The sequence below is a fragment of the Zophobas morio genome, unplaced genomic scaffold, assembly GCF_036711695.1.
Source record: "Zophobas morio isolate AGI-343-1 ecotype UQ-CSIRO unplaced genomic scaffold, CSIRO_AGI_Zmor_V1 ptg000026l, whole genome shotgun sequence".
NCBI lineage: Eukaryota > Metazoa > Arthropoda > Insecta > Coleoptera > Tenebrionidae > Zophobas > Zophobas morio.
The window spans coordinates 1,881,404-1,900,790 of NW_026972131.1; the positions used below are offsets into that span (position 1 = coordinate 1,881,404).

A 19,387-nucleotide genomic window follows, 5' to 3' on the forward strand; every position below is an offset into this window, starting at 1 on the left:
AAATGGAAAATCTAAAATTTAAAAATCGAGAAATTGAACAATCGGTTAATTGAAAAATCGAAACATCAAAAAAATTGGAAAATCGAAAAATAAAATAAAAAATTGGAAAATCGAAAATTTAAATATTCCGCAATTTGAAAAATTGAAATATCAAAGAACTGAAAACTCGAAAAATCGAAAAAAACTAAAATTTTAAAAATTGAAAGTTAAAATATCGAAAAGTTGAAAAATTGCGAAATCGAGGCATAAAACAGTTAAAAAATTCAAAAATCTCAGATTTAAAAAACGGAAAATTGAAAATACAAAAAATAAAAAGTCGAGAAATCGAGAATCCAGAACTCGAAAAGTCGAAATACTAAAAAATCCCAAAACTCAAATCCCGAAAAATTGAAAAATAGAAAAAAAAATTGATGAATCGAAAAACTGAAAAATCACAAAATTGAACGAAATATCAAAAAATTAGGAAATTAAAAAATTGAAAAAACCGAAAAATCAAAAAATCGCAAACTTAAAAAATCGAAAAATTGAAGAACCGAAGAACTGAAAGATGGAAACCTTGGGAAGTGGACAAATGGGTAAATAAAAAAAAATAGATTAATTGAGAAATCCGAAAACTGAAAATTCAGAATTGTCAAAATTTGAAAAATTAAAAAATATTGAAGAATTGAAAATTGAAAAATCTAAAATTTAAAACAGTGAAAATTTAAAATGTCGTAAAATTGAAAAATGGAGAAATCCAAACATCAAAAAATCAAAAAAATTAAGATTCGAAAATCTAAAATTTAAAAATCGAAAAACTGAAAATCACGAATCCAGAAATCGAAACTCGAAAATTTAAAAATTTGAAAAATCGAATAATTCAAAAATCCAAATATCGAAAAATCGAGAATCCGAAAAATCGAAAAATTGAGAAACCGAAATAGGCCAAAATCGAAAAGTTAAAAATTGAAAAATTGACAATTCGAGAGATTGAACGATCAAAACATCGAAACATTGAAAAATCGAAAATTTATAAATTCGGAAAATTGAAAAATAGAACTGGGGAAACTCGAGAAATCGAAAAATCTAGAAATCTAAAAATTGAAAAATTAAAATATGGAAAAGTTGAAAAATTGAGAAATTGAAATATAAAACAATCGAAAATTGAATAATCTAAAGTTTAAAAAACGACAAACTGAAAATCCAAAAATAAAAAATCGAGAAATCCAGAAGTCGAAAAGTCGAAGAATCGAAAAAATTGAAAAATCTCAAAACTGAAAGAAATATCCAAAAATTGAGGAATTAAAAAATGTGGAAAATTGGGAAATCGAAAAATCGAAGAAATGGAGAACTGAAAAATCGAAACTTTGAGAAGTGGGAAAATCAAAAATTTGAAACGTCAAAATTTGAAACATTGAAAAATTTCAAACATTAAACAATGAAAATATCGCAAAATTGAAGAATCTAGAAATCCAAACATAAAAAAAGGAAAAATAAAAATTCGAAAATTTAGAATTTAAAAATCGAAAAAGTGAAAAATCGACAAATCGAGAATTCGAAACTCCAGAATTTAAAAAATCGAAAAATTGAAAAATCGGATAACTAAAAAATCGAAACATTGAAAAATTGATAAATCGGGAAATTGAACAATCAGAACACGAAACGTCTGAATTCGATAAATCGAGAAATCAAAAAATTGAAAAATGGAAAAATTTTAAAAAAGAAAAACTGAAAAATCGAAAATTTAAAAATTCGAAAAATTGAAGAATTGAAATATAGAAGAACTGAAAGATGGAAACTTTCAGAAGTGGAGAAATGGGAAAATAAAAAAAATTGATTAATCGCGAAATCCGAAAACTGAAAATTCAGAAATGTCAAAATTTTAAAAATTAAAAAATATTGAATAACTAAATGAATTGAAAAATCTAAAATTTAAAACATTGAAAAATTCAAATATAGGAAAATTGTAAAATCGAGAAATCCAAATATGAAAAAATAAAAAAGAAAATGGAAAATCTAAAATTTAAAAATCGAAAAATTGAACAATCGGTTAATACAAAAATCGAAACATCAAAAAATTGGAAAATCGAAAAATTAAAAAAAAAAATGGAAATTTAAATATTCCGCAAATTGAAAAATTGAGATATAGAAGAACTGAAAACTCGAGAAATCGAAAAAACTAAAATTTTAAAAATTGAAAAGTTAAAATATCGAAAAGTTGAAAAACTGCGAAATCGAAGCATAAAACAGCTAAAAATTTGAAAAATCTACAGTTTAAAAAACGGAAAATTGAAAATCCAAAAAGTAAAAAGTCAAGAAATCGAAAAATGTAGAACTCGAAAAGTCGATACATCGTAAAATTCAAAATTCGAAAATCGAAAAATCGAGAAACCGAAATAAGCCAAAATCGAAAAATCGAAAGGTTAAAAATTGAAAAATTCACAAATCGAGAGGTTGAACAATCAAAACATCGAAACATCCGAATCTCGATCAATCGAGATCTCAAAAAATTGAGAAATTGAAGTATAAAACAATCGAAAAATTGAAAATTCTAAAGTTTAAAAAACGAAAAACTGAAAATCCAAAAATAAAAAATCGAAGAACCCAGAAGTCGAAAAATCTAAGAATCGAAAAATTGAAAAATCTCAAAACTGAAAGAAATATCCAGAAATTGAGGATTTAAATAACTGGAAAATTCAGAAATTGAAAAACCAATAAAGCGAAGTCAAAAATCAAAGAACTGGAGAACTGAAAATTTAAAAATGAAAAAAATTGACAAATCGAGAGATTGAACAATCAAAACATCAAAACATCTGAATCTCGATAGATTGAGATCTCAAAAAATTGAAAAATCGAAAATTTAAAAATTCGGAAAATTGAAAAATATGTAGAACTGGAAATTCGAAAAATCCAAAAATCTAGAAATTTAAAAATTGAAAAATTAAAATATGGAAAAGTTGAAATATAAAACAATCGAAAAATTGAATAATCTAAAAATAAAAAATCGAAAAATCCAGAAGTCGAAAAATCGAAAAGTCGAATATTCGAAAAATTGAAAAATCTCAAAACTGAAAGAAATATCCAAAAATTGAGGAATTAAAAATTGGAAAATTCAGAAGTCAAAAAATCGAAGAACTGGAGAACTGAAAAATCGAAACTTTGAGAAGTGGGAAAATCAAAAATAGATTGATTGAGAAATCTGAAAACTGAAAATTCAGAAGTGTCAATTTGAAAAATTAAAAAATATTGAAGAACTGAAAAATTGGAAAATCTAAAATTTAAAACATTGAAAAACTGAAAATCAACGAATAAAGAAATCGAAACTCGAAAATTTAAAAATTTGGAAAATTGAAAAATCGAATACTAATTCAAAAACCGAAACATCGAAAAATCGAGAATCCCAAAGTAAAAAATCGATACATCGTAAAATTGAAAAACTGAGACATCGAGAAATCGAAAAATCGAGGAGTCGAAAAGTCGAGAAATCGAAAAATCGAAAAATTGAGAAACCGAAATAAGCCAAAATCGAAAAGTTAAAAATTGAAAAATTGACAAATCGAGAGATTGAACAATCAAAACATCGAAACATTGAAAAATAGAAAATTTAAAAATTCGGAAAATTGAAAAATAGAACTGGGGAAAATCTAGAAATTTAAAATTTGAAAAATTAAAATATTGAAAAGTTGAAAAATTGAGAAATTGAAATATAAAACAATCGTAAAATTGAATAATCTAAAGTTTAAAAAACGAATAACTGAAAGAAATATCCAAAAATTGAGGATATAAAAAATTAGAAAATTAAGAAATCGAAAAATCGAAAATTTGAAGAATGGAAAAATTGAAGAAGCCCAAAACTGAAATATTGAAAAATTGAGACATCTAAAGTTGTAGCTGTTAAGGTAAGACTGATTTTGGCATATGACATATCCCCTAAGGAAACAGAGGGCGGGTGGGCGTTCTATTTGTCAATTCTTCTGGATTTTTCGATTTCTCGACTTTCACTTTTTGGATTATCGTTTTTAAACTTCAGATTTTCAATTTTTCATCTCTTTTATAGGTACGTCTATTTCTCAATGTTTCAACTTATTGGTATTTTAACTTTTCATTTTTTAAAATTTCAGGTTTTTCGATTTCCCCTGTTTTCAGTTCTTCTATATTTCAAATTTTCAATTTTTGGAGTTTTTAAATTTTCGATTTTCCATTTTTTTCATTTTTAGATTTTCCAATTTTTCGATGTTTCAATTTTTCAATTGTCCGATTGTTAAATCTCTCGATTTTCGTATTTTAATTTTTTTGATTTTTTCATGTTTGGATTCCTCGATTTTACAATTTTTCTATATTTGAATTTTTCATTGTTTTAAATTTCAGATTTTTCGATTTAACGATTTTTCATTTCAATATTTCCATTTTTTGATTTCTCGATTTTTCAACTTTAGATGCCTCAATTTTTCAATATTTCAATTTTGAGCTTCTTCAATTTTTCCATTCTTCAAATTTTCCATTATTCGATTTTTTTATTTTTCGATTTCTCAGTTTTCCGATATTTCAATGATACGATTTCTCAGTTTTTATCCTCTTTCAAAGAATTGAAATATAGAAGAACTGAAAGATGGAAACTTTCAGAAGTGGAGAAATGAGAAAATAAAAAAAATGATTAATTGAGAAAACCGAAAACTGAAAATTCAGAAACGTAAAAATTTTTAAAATTAAAAATTATTGAATAACTGATAAATTGAAAAATCTAAAATTTAAAACATTGAAAAATTCAAATATAGGAAAATTGTAAAATCGAGAAATCCAAACATCAAAAAATCAAATAAAAATTGGAAAATTGAGAAATTGGACAATCGGTTAATTGAAAAATCGAAACATCAAAAAATTGGAAAATCGAAAAATTAAGAAAAAAATTGGAAAATCGAAAATTTAAATATTCCGCAAATTGAAAAATTGAAATAGACAAGAACTGAAAACTCGAGAAATCGAAAAAACTAAAATTTTAAAAATTGAAAAGTTAAAATATCGATAAGTTGAAAAACTGCGAAATCGAAGCATAAATCAGTTAAAAATTTTAAAAATCTAAATTAAAAAAAAAACGGAAAATTGAAAATCCAAAAAGTAAAAACTTGAGAAATCTAAAAATCCAGAACTCGAAAAGTCGAAATACTAAAAAATCCCAAAACTCAAAATACCGAAACATTGAAAAATTGAATAGAAAAACTGAAAAATCACAGAATTGAACGAAATATCCAAAAATTAGGAAATTAAAAAATTGTGAAACCGAAAAGTCAAAAAAGCAAAGTCGAAAAATCGCAAACTTAAAAAATCGAAAAATTGAAAAATCAAAATCCTGAAAAATCGAAAAATTGAAGAACCAAAGAACTGAAAGATGGAAACTTTGGGAAGTGGAAAATAAAAAAATAGATTAATTGAGAAATCGGAAAACTGAAAATTCAGAAATGTCAAAATTTGAAAAATTAAAAAATATTGAAGAACTGAAAAATTGCAAAATCTAAAATTTAAAACATTGAAAAATTTAAATATCGTAAAATTGAAAAGTGGAGAAATCTTAACATCAAAAAATCAAAAAAATTAAGATTCGAAAATCGAAAAACTGAAAATCAACGAATCGAGAAATCGAAACTCGAAAATTTAAAAAATTGGAAAATTCAAAAATCGGATAATTAAAAAATCGAAACATGGAAAAGTTGAGAAACCGAAAAGTAAAAAATCGAAAAACCGATACATCGTAAAATTAAAAAACTGAGACATCGAGAAATCGAAAAATCGAGGAGTCGAAAACTTGAGAAGTTCGAAAAATCGAAAAATTGATAAATCGAGATCTCAAAAAATTGAAAAATCGAAAATTTAAAAATTCGGAAAATTGAAAAATAGAACTGGGCAAACTCGAGAAATCGAAAAATCTAGAACTTTAAAAATTGAAAATTTGAGAAATTGAAATATAAAACAATCGAAAAATTGAATCACCGAAAGTTTAAAAAACGAAATATCCAAAAATTGAGGATATAAAAAAATTGGAAAATTCAGAAATCGAAAAATCGAAGAACTGGAGAACTGAAAAATCGAAACTTTGAGAAGTGGAAAAATCAAAAATAGACTGAGAAATCGGAAAACTGAAAATTTAGCAATGTCAAAATTTGAAAAATTGAAAAACTTAAAACAGTGAACAATTAAAATATCGCAAAATCGAAGAATCTAGAAAACCAAAAATAAAAATTCGAAAATTTAAAATTTAAAAATCGAAAAACTGAAAAATCGACAAATTGCGAATTCGAAACTCCAGAATTTAAAAAATCGAAAAATTGACAAATCGGATAACTAAAAAATCGAAACATCGAAAAATTGGAAAATCGAGAAATTGAAAAGCCCAAAAGTAAAAAATCGAAAAACCGAGAAATCCAAAAATCTAAACATCGAAAAATTCAAAAACTGAAACATCGAGATATCGAAAAATCAGAGAATTGAAAAATCGAGGAGTCGGAAGCCGAAAAATTAAAAATTGAAAAATTGATAAATCGGGAAATTGAACAATCAAAACACGAAACGTCTGAATTCGATAAATCGAGAAATCAAAAAATTGAAAAATGGAAAAATTTTAAAAAAGAAAAACTGGAAAATCGAAAATTTAAAAATTCGAAAAATTGAAGAATTGAAATATAGAAGAACTGAAAGATGGAAACTTTGGGAAGTGGAGAAACGGGAAAAAAAAAAATGCTTAATTGAGAAATCCAAAAACTGAAAATTCAGAAATGTCAAAATTTTAAAAATTAAAAAATATTGAATAACTAATTAATTGAAAAATCTAAAATTTAAAACATTGAAAAATTCAAATATAGGACAATTGTAAAATCGAGAAATCCAAACATGAAAAAATAAAAAAAAAATGGAAAATCTAAAATTTAAAAATCGAAAAATTGAACAATCGGTTAATTGAAAAATCGAAACATCAAAAAATTGGAAAATCGAATATTCCGCAAATTGAAAAATTGAAATATAGAAGAACTGAAAACTCGAGAAATCGATAAAACAAAAATTTTTAAAATTGAAAAGTTGAAAAACTGCGAAATCGAAACAGTTAAAAAATTGAAAATGGTAAAGTTTAAAAAACGGAAAATTGAAAATCCAAAAAGTAAAAAGTCGAGAAATCGAAAAATTGAAAAATAAAAGAAAAATTGAAGAATCGAAAAACTAAAAAATCACAAAATGAACGAAATATCCAAATAAAAATTCGAAAATCAAAAATTGAAAAATCAAAAAACTGAAAAATCAACGAATCGAGAAATCGAAACTCGAAAATTTAAAAAATTGGAAAATTGTAAAATCGGATAATTCAAAAATCGAAACATCGAAAGGTCGAGAAACCGAAAAGTAAAAAATCGAAAAATCGATACATGGTAAAATTCAAAAATTGAGACATCGAGAAATAAAAAAATCAAAAGATCGAAAAATCGAGGAGTCGAAAAGTCGAGAGAAGTCGAAAAATCGAAAAATCGAGAAAAGTTAAAAATGGAAAAGTTGATAAATAGAGAAATTGAACAATCAAAACATCGAAACATCCGAATCTCAATAAATCGAGATCTCAAAAAATTGACAAATCGAAAATTTAAAAATTCGGAAAATTGAAAAATTAAAATATAGAATTGGAAACTCGAGAAATCGAAAAATCTAGAAATTTAAAGTTTAAAAAACGAAAAACTGAAAATCCAAAAATAAAAAGTGGAAAAATCCCGAAGTTGAAAAATCGAAAAGTCGAAGAATCGAAAATTGGAAATCTCAAAACTGAAAAAAATTTCCAAAAATTGAGGAATTAAAAAATTGAGAAATCGGAAAACTGAAAATTTAGCAACGTCAAAATTTGAAAAATTGAAAAATTTAAAACATTGAACAATTAAAATATCGCAAAATTGAAGAATCTAGAAATCCAAACATTAAAAAAGCAAAAAATAAAAATTCGAAAATGTGTAATTTAAAAATCGTGAAACTGAAAAATCTGCAAATCGAGAATTCGAAACTCCAGAATTTAAAAAATCGAAAAATTGAAAAATCGGATAACTACAAGATCGAAACATCGAAAAATTGGAAAATCGAGAAATTAAAAAGCTCAAAAACTGAGACATCGAGAAATCGAAAAATCAGAGGATCGAAAAATTGATAAATCGAGAAATTAGACAATCAAAACAACGAAACAATCTGAATTCGATAAATTGAGAAATCAAAAAATTGAAAAATCGAAAAATTTTAAAAACGAAAACCTGGAAAATCGAAAATTGAAGTAAAGAAGAACTGAAAACTCGAGATATCGAAAAACATAGAATTTTAAAAATTGAAATATTAAAACATCAAAAAAAGTTTAACAATGAATTGAAAATCCAAAAAGTAAAAAATCGAGAAATCAAGAAAATCCAGCAATCCAAAAATCGAAAAGTAGAAAAATCGAAATATTGAAAAATCTCATAACTGAAAGAAATATCCAAAAAACTGAGAAATTAAAAAAATTGGAAAATTGTCACCACCAAATTTTCAAAATTCTATCTGAGGGTACTTTGGTTGGAGTTTAGAGCAACTTTGAGTGCAACACTTTCATTTTTAGAGCTGAGAATGTACACATGTACTCATCTTTTTTTTTGAAGTATTTATCTTTTTATTGAATTTCTTGATTCCAAAGAAATTTCCCAGTAACGTAAATAAACAACAAATACAGTAGATAGCAGTAAACTAGGATTTCTTCCACTAGGCATCCAAATTTGCCAACAGAAAATCCAAATCGAGCAGAGAGTTGTAACGGCTTAGTGGAATCGCGTCCAATTAATTTTTTTGTTGTGTAGTGTGGTCGGTTTTGTGTATATTTTTTAAATGATAGGGATTATCATAGAATAAAATTTGCAATATCTTAATCAAATTTTATAATTTTGCGAAGCTGGATTTGTTGGAGTGTAGTTTATAAGTAAACATTTGTTACTGTAATATCACACTGTAGCAAACATAATTCATGTTTCTATTATGTACAATTATTATTTGAACCTTTTCAGGACGCCAATCTGACCCTTCTGGAAGCATTAACTGCTGGAGTTATAAATAAAAAAAACTCCTGGGCTTGGATGCAGTTAGGCCTACATCACTTAGAGCAACAGGACTATGATAAAGCAATTACAAATTTGAGGATTACAATTCGAATTGAAGAAAACAATATGTAATGTTTTTTTCCCATATTAAATTTTTATCGTTACTACTTTACTACGTTTCAGGAATTGTTGGGAGTCCTTAGCTGACGCATATTTGGCCAAAGGTGCCTACACTTCAGCTTTAAAATGTTACGATAAAGTATCGTCAGTTTCTGAAAATCCCTTATATTCACTTTTACAGATGGCAACGATCAAGCAGGTTGTGCTTACTATTGCTGTTGTTAATGTGTCGTTGATACTATTTTTATGCAGATTCTTGGTGAATTTGCTGAAGCAAAGTGCGATTTTGAACACATTTTAAAAACTGACCCTCTCTACGTTCCAGCACTGAAAGGAATGGTTGAAACTTGTTTACTAAAAGCTAGGGAATTCTTCAAAAATCAGCGTCTAGGGTCGTGTAGAGATTACGTCCAGTGTACAGTAACTCACCTGGTTGTGTAAATATAATTCTGTTATTACTTTGGCACGTATAAAATGATAACTTGTAGTGCTTTTCAACAACGTAACGATTTAGGATGTCTGTGGAAGTTATTAGGAGACGGTTGTTTTTTAGTAACAAAATTACCCCCAAAGTACTGCTTTCTGACGTCTTTTAACATTGAAGGGGACAAAGTGGTTGAAGCCAACGCAACTTTGAATAAGGATGAGTTATTTAATTTAGCCGCGACCTGCTATTGTAAGAGCCTCGGATTTCTGGAAGATAATTGTTTGTTGTGGCATGACTTGGCCGTCTGTTATTTATCGCATTCTTCCAGTACCAAAGATCGGGCAGTTTATGAACAATTGATTAATAAGTCGCAAATCATTACCCAGTACTGTACATCCAAAAATCCTACAAATTGGCAGCATTGGAATTTATTGGGAAATATTGCCATGTCGCTGGGTACTTACAAACAAACAAAAATTGAATACATGATTTCCATCATTTGTACTTTTAGATCCACCTAATTATAGCCTGGCTCAGCATTCCTTCATTAAAGCAGTTCTCGTCGATAATAACAGCGCTGTCGCGTGGTGTAATCTAGGTACTTTGTATTTCCTATTAGAGGACTATAAACTTGCCAATGAAGCATATTCACAAGCTCAGAGGGCTGATCCAAATTACGTCAGCAGTTGGATTGGTCAAGTATTATTTACCACGTGCTTCAGAAAATTTTATCTAATAATTTTTGTTACATGTAGGCTCTCCTTGCTGAAAATTTATTACACGAAGATTCTATGGATTTGTTTAGACATAGCACCCAACTGGGATTTCATATGCAGGGTGCTTTAGGCTATGCACACTGGGTTTGTAAAACGTTGAAAGAGTCACCACTGGATGCCGTAATTTATTCTATACATAATATGCACGCCGTGCCTGTTGCTTGCGACGTCATCACGTGGTACACAGGTAAATAATGTTTTTCGTTTTTATAAATTGCCACAAAGATAAAGAATGAAAGTTAGTTAGTATTGGTTACATAAATGGCAATGTTATAGGTACAATTATTACATGTACAGAGGCGGATCTAGACTGTTGGGGGCCTGATGCTATTATTTCATTGGGGCCCCATTTATGAATAGAATTTTGTTAGAAGCATTTAATTTACACATTTTCAATAATCTATACTTCTATACTTATATAATAAAGCTGAAGCTTTTGTTTATTTGAACACGCATATCTCAGAAACTACTGGTTCAAATTCAAAAAATCTTTTTGTGTTGGATAGTCCATGTATCATATCTACATATAGGCTATATAACATCACGCTACGATAATTAGGAGCGAAGTAGCAATGAAAAATTCGGAAAAACGGGAAAATTATTCCTCCTTTGACAGCTTCCGTTGCTTACGCTGCTTAAACGGTTCAAGTTACGTAAAAATCATGTATGACGAAATTGTTCCCCTCTAAAAGATCTAAAGAAAAGTCCGCGACAGCATATGTCTATATTTTAAGGTCGAGTCAGTATAACCTTTTTTATGGTAATGAAATTTGTTCTAAAATAATAATGCATTATGTATAAAATTCTCGCGTCACAGTGTTTGTAACCGAACTTCTCCGAAATGGGTTGACCGATTTGTATGAAATTTTTTATGCATATTCGGTAGGTCTGACAATAAATTGTAAACTATTTTTTAAACCCCTAAGTGATAAGGGTGGCGCACCCTAAAAAATGTTTGTCTATTTTTTGGACAAAATTTTTTATTTTTATTTTTTTAAGATTTGGCATCAAAAAATACACATAACCCTAAATTTTCACCTTTCTACCACCAACCCCCATTTTTTAATCGTCTATAAAATAAAAATCAATTGCTGTTCGCTAAGACTCAAAAACGGCTTGACCGATTTGAAAATTTTTTTATATTACGGGGATGGTTTATAAATAAAAAAAATAAGGATAACTTAAAAGAACAGTTAAAAAATAAAAAAATTCTAAAAATTTTGTATGGGAATCGCCACTTCGAATTAATTTCAATAGTTGGCGTTTCTGACGGACCTGTCGTCTAACTGACGTGTCATACAAAACCAATTCTTCCGTGCGATTGTGAAAAGTATATTGCATTTCAAATCGTTCTTTGTTTTTTCGTAAAAAAAAACGTCGTTTATTTTAAAAAAAGTCTTGGTTAAAGTGAATTTAATTACACATTGCGAAAGTTTCTTATTCATTTTGATATGCCATTCTTTTTACCTATATTCATTTTGTTGGTTTCGAAAAAACCTCAAACTTTACCGTTATTCGAGGATTTAATTTGAAGTTTTCAATATTTTAAAATTCTCAAGACAAAATTTACAGATTTGTTTGACTGTGAAAATAATTCTGTGTCGTTTTATGAAGTTCATTACAATGCCGAGAAGACGACAAGCTGACATAGGTCCACGAAGTCAATCAAATGTGCGACGAACTACCTCAGGTGCAAACCGCAATGATTTATTTCATGGGTAATTCGGATACGGAAGTTGATCAACGTTGTGCTCATAATCAACATAATCAAACATTGAAGCGAGACATTGGGTGGTATGAATAAAAGTGAGTAGATACTCATATTCGAAGTACGAAGTACCTAGAAAGAGTAATAATCTTATATACCTGAGCATCTACTCTATGTACTGAGTACCTACTTGGAAACATTGTATCTCCCCGGACACAAATTGAACATCTACGCGTTTTGTGAGCATTTAATCTAAAAATGAAGATCGGCGTGGCAAATAACTCAGCTGTCTGTAAAGCAGCTTAGAAAACCAGTAGGATCGTTGTAAGAGTGAATTTTAACTAAACATGGTGACTTTCATGAACGTGGAACGTCGTCAAAAGGTGCATTCAGTTTGAAAAACACATTAGGAGCAGGAATATCGAAAACTTTTCATGTAATTAACTTTTATTTATGCATAAATTGTGCAGTGCGTTTTTCTAACACTGGCCATAGAAATTCCCATCTCAAGGTGTCTACCCCATGCTAACTTATATTTTGGTGACTCGATTTTTGCCTTGATGGTTGAACACTGTCACTGTTGTCCTTTTTTGTTGTATCGAGATGCTACTTGAGCATCAACTGTTACTTACGGAAGTATTAGTATCATCTAGAAAAACTAGAAATATTTTGATTTGATATTCGAGTATGAGCATCTACTGAGTTTTATTTATATCAACCATTGTCAAAAAATTAATTGAAAGTTGTTTCGACAGAACTTCCTTCGCACCAAAAGTATAATGAAACCTATTCAGCATTTTCGAGTTGAGTCTGTTCTTCACACAATTTTGTGATGACCTAATCAACATTATTTACTATCAACACGTATACCACCTTGGATTGGTGCAGTGTAATACTAAAAATAACTGTATTGTATTCCCAAAATTATCTGCGAAAATCGAGTGAGCCATTCCATCAATTTTTTGGGGGGAATAAATAAATATTCTTAACAATTTACCATGCTTACAATAACTTTAAAACGTCTGCAAGATCTCAAAGTATTCATTTTTGCAACTCTTGAGTTATTCACTAAAATAAATTGACTGATTCATATATTTTTTTGAGTCACTGTAAAAGCAAATCTAAAAATACGAATGCAATGATAAATTACGAAAATATACTGATGATGTTTTCCACATTTTAGATAGGATTTATTCGGAAAAATCTTGAGATGACGTCTTCAAGTTTTTGGGCTTGATAAACAGATATATTTTGATTGAAAACCTACCATGTCAAACAGTAACTTCAAAACGTCTGCAATATTTCAAAATTCATTTTGCAATTCTTGATTCAATCAATAAAATAAATTGACTCAGTGAATTTTTTGAGACACCCCCTATAAGGAAAACTAAAAAATATGAATGGAATGATAAATCACAAGTATATTCTCATCCTATTTTGGACATTTTAGATAGGATTCATTTGGCAAAATTTTGGGCTGACATCATCAATTTTTTGGAGGGGATAAGTAAACATATTTTGAATAAAAATTTATTATGCTCATCATATGTTTAAAACATCTGCAAGATTTCAAAGCATTCGATTTTGCAGATTCAAAATTAAATTGTAGGTGAAACGAAGTTCACGGGGTCAGCTAGTATTAAAATAAAAAGGCAAAATGTAAGCCCGCCCACCCACCCTATCTCAATTGTGATGATTTTTTTATTCTTAGAAACTTAAAACATGTTAAAAATGGTAAATTCCTGTAGACAAATATGGATCTTACAATTAAGCCCCGCCCCTCGATCTGACAACGAATGAAAAATTGATCACAATTTAGAATTGAGATTGAGGCGGGTATGGGTGGAGCCTAATCTTTGGCTTTATTTTTTTTTCTTAATATACGTAGTGCTCTTTGAACAACACGATACTTAAAAACGTGTTCTTACTTTCTCCTAGAGAAACAAGGATTTGGCAGTTAAGCTCCGCCCCCTTGACTCACGACGAATAAAAAAAATCATCATAATTGAGATAGGGCGGGTGGGTGGAGCTTGTATTTTGCTTTTTTTTTCCTAATATACATAACCATTTTTTCACAACAAGAAACTTGGAATATGGTTAAAATGGTACATTTTTGCAAGGAAATGTGGATTTTCCAGTTGTGGGACGGAGCCTAATTGCAAAATCGATATTTCCTTATACAAATTTTCCATTTTAAATATGTTTTAAGTTTCATGTTGTCGAAATAAGTCTGCACATATTAAAACAAAAAATTCAAAATGTAAGCCCGCCCACCCACCCTATCTCAATTCTGATGATTTTTTTTATTCGCCGTAAACCAAGAGGGCGGAGCTGAACTGCAAAATACTTATTTCTTTACAAGAAATAAAAAACTGTTTTTGAGTATTGTGTTGTTCAAAGAATACTATGTATATTTAGAGAAAAAAAGCAAGATATAAACCCCGCTCACCCACCCCATCTCAATTGTGATGATTTTTTTATTCTTAGAAACCTATCACATGTTAAAAATGGTACATTTTTGTAAGGAAAATCATAACAATTGAGATAGGGCGGGTGGGTGGGGCTTATATTTTTTACTTTTTGTTTTCTTAATATACATAGCCATTTTTTCACAACAAGAAACTTAGAACATGGTTAAAATGGTACATTTTTGCATGGAAATATGGATTTTGCAATTATGGGTCGGAGCCTAATTGCAAAATGGATATTTCTTATACAAATTTTCAAATTAAACATATTTGAAGTTTCATGTTGTCGAAATAAGTCTGAACATATTAAAACAAAAGGATTTTTTTTATTCACCGTAAACCAACTTAACTGCAAAATACTTATTTCTTTACAAGAAATTAAAAACTGTTTTTGAGTATCGTGTTGTTCAAAGAAGATTGTATATTAAAAAAACATGGCAAAATACAAAAATCGCCCACCCACCCCATCTCAATTGTGATGATTTTTTTAATTCCTAGAAACTGGATTTTGCAATTAGGCCAACGAATGAAAACTTCATTACTATTTAGATCAGGGCAGGTATGGGTGATGCTTAATCTTCGGCTTTAATTTTTTCTTAATATACGTATGTAGGATTCTTTGAATAACACGATATTCAAAAACATGTCTTACGTGGTAATTTCTTGTAGAGAAATAATAAAGTTTTTGCAATTAAATTCCGTTCCTTTGGCTCTCGACAATTAAAAAAAAATCATCACAATTGAGATAAGGCGGGTGGGTGGGGTGTATATTTTGTCTTTTTTCTTAATATACATAGTCATCTTTTCAGAACAACAAACTTACGACATGTTTAAAGTGGTAAAGTCTTGTAGACAAATATGAATCTTGCAATTAAGCCCTGCCCCTCGATCTAACTACGAATGAAACATTTTTCTTAATATATATAGTATTCTTTGAACAACACGATACTCAAAAACATGTTTTAATTTTTTGAGGGAAAAAAAAATTTTTGCAGTTAAGCTTCTCCTTTTTGGCTCACGACGAATAAAAAAAATCACACCATTTTCCCCCCTTTTTTTTTCTTAATATGTGTAGACTTATTTCTACAACAAGAAACGTAATTTTATGGTGTAAAAAATGGTTAATGCCTTCAAATAATAATAATAAGTTTATTTCCAACAGGAAACTCCATTACAAGAAATATTCTGACTACAATAAGTTAAATTAAATTATATAAATTAAAAAATTAAATATATAAAAAGAATGACGTACATTTAAAAAAAACACTAATATGTATAAATTAACAATCTACTCTAAACACCAAAATTGAGAATATTTTTACAAATGCACTGATTTAAATTGATTAAAATGATAATATTTCTCATAATTTAGAGAGGATTAATTCGCGAAGATTGTGAGATAAAATTCAATAAAATTGACTCATTCATTAATTTTCTTGGGACACCCTGTTTAAGCAGATCTGAAAAACATATTAATACAATGATAAACCCCAAGTATAGACTCATCATATTTTGCACGCTTTAGATAGGATTTATTCGGCACAATTTGAGATGACATCATCCGTTTTTTGTACAGTACGAAAAAATGGGTCTCCCGTTTCCGTCTGTCTGTCGTCCATCCGCCGTCTGTGTCAATTTTTGTTAGACAAATAAAAGGGACAATTCTGAATCAAACCTATTAAAATTTAAAATCTAAAGGTTGTTTAATATAAACAGCCAATCACATTTACGAATTTAATTCGTTGCTATGGAAATTTCCAATTTAACACCCTTTCAATTTAACAAGTTTTTACAGAATTGCTCCTAATAGGGTGCTAATTGCAAATTTTCATAGTAACGAGTTAAATCCGTAAATCTGATTGGCTGTAAATTTTTTTAACAACCTTTAATATCAGTAGGTTTGATTCAGAATTGCCACTATTCTCCGAAACTACCGAACCGATTGTTGTCAAATTGTATGTATATGTGTATTATGAATATCATGTAGATGATACAACACCAGCCGAATTTTGTCTAATCATCACCAGAAAAAATATGATAACGTCATCTCAAAATTGTATGTAGTCAAACAGTTTTCTAATTTGGTGCAAACAAGTTCTGTAAAGTTAGGTCAGTGTTTATGAGTTTCATGCTAAACAAAGTAGCACTAACTTTCTCTTGCATTTGTCGAACTCAATTTGTTGTTTGAAGAAGCGACAAGAATTTTAATTTGTCTCATATCTTGAAATAAAGTAAAATTGAATAAAGGAGTAAATTTTGATACGATGAAAAATCTTTATCTATTTATTAATAAATAAATTAACAATACATATGTTATAAGGTTACTGGTGACACATAGGAACATTATTTTTTTATCTAACAACTTTTGTAGTGCTATGTCACTTTGCGACACTGTCGATATAGTCGATCGCAGTCAGTCGAACTGTTAATTGTAGCATTCGGTCGATATGTATCATAATCATCATCTCTGAAATATTATGCAGGAGATTATTTTATTAAATAAGCGTTTCCTCTATACCTTATGAAAAACGAAAACGTAGAAAGTCCTGAAAATCGATTAAAGTTGTATTCTATCTTGCAAACCATTTTTTTCTTGCATTCAATCGACTTTAAATTCATTTTTTTAAAAACTATTTCCGTTAAATTCACCCTGAAAAAGAAACACCGAGAGTATGTTATATTTACATCAAGGAGTTTTGTACTTGCGCAACATTGCCATATAAAGATCGTAGTAGTTATTCCATTTATCACTAAAACTTCTTCGATATCCGTTCATCGTAGGACTGTAATGTTGTGGCGCTATGACCGCATTGGGTGGTAATTCATCGACAGTCATCGTATGTCTAGTGTCGGAACCATAAGGTGGAGAATAGTAACTTGGCGCATCTAAGACATCATGGGAATGACTATGACTAGGTGATGGCATATAAATTTTGTCGGTATGTTCATGATGAGGTTTATCTACAAAAAAAAAAAAATATATGGTTACAATATTTGAATTTGACACGCTATTAACTTACTCATGTAGTCGGCATATTTAATCAGAGCGAAAAATTTTCCAGCAACTAAGAATATTGTAAGAATGGTACCAAGAACAATTGCCACTTTAATTTTTATCAGGAGAAAAGTAAAATAGTACAAAATTCCGCCGCCATCTATAACATAGACACATATCTATAAGTGGACACTAATAAATACTATTTTATTCATACATACATAATAAATGATGGTAATATGGATCATGATAATGGGGCTTCTTATGTACGTGCACGCTATTATTTCCACCCTGACAGTGACACACCGCAACAACTGTTAAACCGATCAAAACACTTTTCCACATTTTAAACCAAACCCTAAGGTGTCACCAACGCAGTGAGAAAACTCCTGTTTTCGCTTCTTATTTATGTGCTAAAAAGAATATTGATTTTAATCATTAACACTGATCCACTTTTAGTTTTCGTCAAATTAAATGTATGCTACTACGTTAAATATATATTTGCGTTCCAGTTAGGTAATATGTGTCAGTGTCAATTTCTCTTTTCTCAAACTAAACATTTTTTTACTTCTTTGTTATTATAGAACATAATCCCTTGGACGCTGCCGCCTGGAACATGCTCGGTATGCTCAAAGAACGCATGGGACTGAAATTAGGAGCCCTGGAAGCGTTTAAAACTTCCTTAAATTTATCCAACCAAAGTTGTAGAGATTTGGTTCAAGTAAACTATGGTCGTTTGCTTGCCACAATGGGTAAATATTCACAAGCGATTGATACATTCACGAAAATAGAAGCGGCAACATTTAACAGCGGCAGTGGACTAGCTCTTGCTCTTTTTAAAGGTATTTCTTAAAAGTCGGCACTTTAGTTTAATTACTTTAATGATTATTTCAGATAAACGTTACAAAGAATCTTACGAAACTTACGAGTCGACTCTACATTGGTTATCCGACGAACCCCACTATCAGTCGGATTTATTAGTCGCCTTAGCCTCAATGGCGTACATGTTTGAGGGTCCAGAAGCCGCTAAAACTTTATTGTTTCAGAGGTAATGGCGACAATTTCGAGTCATAAAAATAATGCGTAATTTCAGCATACAACTGGAAAAGCCTTCGCCTTGGGGCTTCTACGCCACCCTCTCTCTAGGTTTACTCCAAGACGACTTCAACCTATCCGAACTTGTTTTAAGCGAACTGAACGTTTTAAAGGATAGAAAAGAGTGCATAGAACATTTTGCAATTTTGAAAAGTTATTTCTATTTACTGAAAGTTTGTTGGTCGTTGTTGCGTCTGAACTTTTGCTGATCGTTTTTGTTCACAGAAAAATAGTAAAACCGCTATTAGAGAACTAAGCAAAATAATCCATCGCCATCCAGATCAAGCGTCAGCGTGGCTAACATTATCGTCCTTGTTAATTCGGTTAAACAAGGAAAAACGGTTCTCTAAAGCTGCCGCCAAATGTGCTCATATTGCCATGGAATTAGGACAAAGTAGTATGAATGTCACAAAGGTACTTAATTACTTTTTTTGTGTATGCATATTTTAACGCATTTCTGTATTCTAGGTTTTGAGCTTGGTCGCTCTATCATTTTTCGTTGGTGGCGATAAAAAAAGTGCACTTTCAATGGCTCAGAAAGCGATACACTGTTATCCCAATATGGCCGAAAACTGGGCAGTTTTTATTGTTATTCTATTACGGACAGCCAAACTGCCAGAAAATCGCGTCAAGGATGTTTTAAACTTCGCTCGAACTTTAGATACTGGTGAAAATTTAACCCAGTGGATGCAAAAAACAATGTTTGAATAACGTACTTAATAAAATGTGTTGCACTTTT

The 19,387-nt window shown here is 29.4% G+C and overlaps 2 protein-coding genes across 2 annotated transcripts in view; one reads left to right on the forward strand and one right to left on the reverse strand.

Annotated features, from left to right (window-relative positions):
* The window catches only part of LOC135136225 (superkiller complex protein 3-like), a 33,725-nt gene extending 14,338 nt beyond the window's left edge, over nucleotides 1-19,387 (forward strand). Inside the window, exons 7-17 of the mRNA XM_064065414.1 lie at nucleotides 9,027-9,187; nucleotides 9,243-9,378; nucleotides 9,432-9,616; nucleotides 9,668-10,062; nucleotides 10,118-10,305; nucleotides 10,362-10,569; nucleotides 18,138-18,395; nucleotides 18,448-18,601; nucleotides 18,647-18,821; nucleotides 18,874-19,062; nucleotides 19,117-19,387. Coding sequence (XP_063921484.1) covers nucleotides 9,027-9,187; nucleotides 9,243-9,378; nucleotides 9,432-9,616; nucleotides 9,668-10,062; nucleotides 10,118-10,305; nucleotides 10,362-10,569; nucleotides 18,138-18,395; nucleotides 18,448-18,601; nucleotides 18,647-18,821; nucleotides 18,874-19,062; nucleotides 19,117-19,359 — 2,292 coding nt within the window. The 3' untranslated portion in view covers nucleotides 19,360-19,387. The remainder of the gene's footprint in view (nucleotides 1-9,026; nucleotides 9,188-9,242; nucleotides 9,379-9,431; nucleotides 9,617-9,667; nucleotides 10,063-10,117; nucleotides 10,306-10,361; nucleotides 10,570-18,137; nucleotides 18,396-18,447; nucleotides 18,602-18,646; nucleotides 18,822-18,873; nucleotides 19,063-19,116) is intronic.
* On the reverse strand, nucleotides 16,826-17,991 carry LOC135136226 (uncharacterized). Its single transcript, XM_064065415.1, has 5 exons — nucleotides 17,775-17,991; nucleotides 17,579-17,713; nucleotides 17,261-17,519; nucleotides 17,077-17,208; nucleotides 16,826-17,025 (listed from the first exon to the last, which is right to left on the reverse strand). Exons 1-5 carry the CDS (start codon nucleotides 17,896-17,898, stop codon nucleotides 16,932-16,934), a joined length of 744 nt encoding a protein of 247 aa, XP_063921485.1. The 5' UTR covers nucleotides 17,899-17,991; the 3' UTR covers nucleotides 16,826-16,931.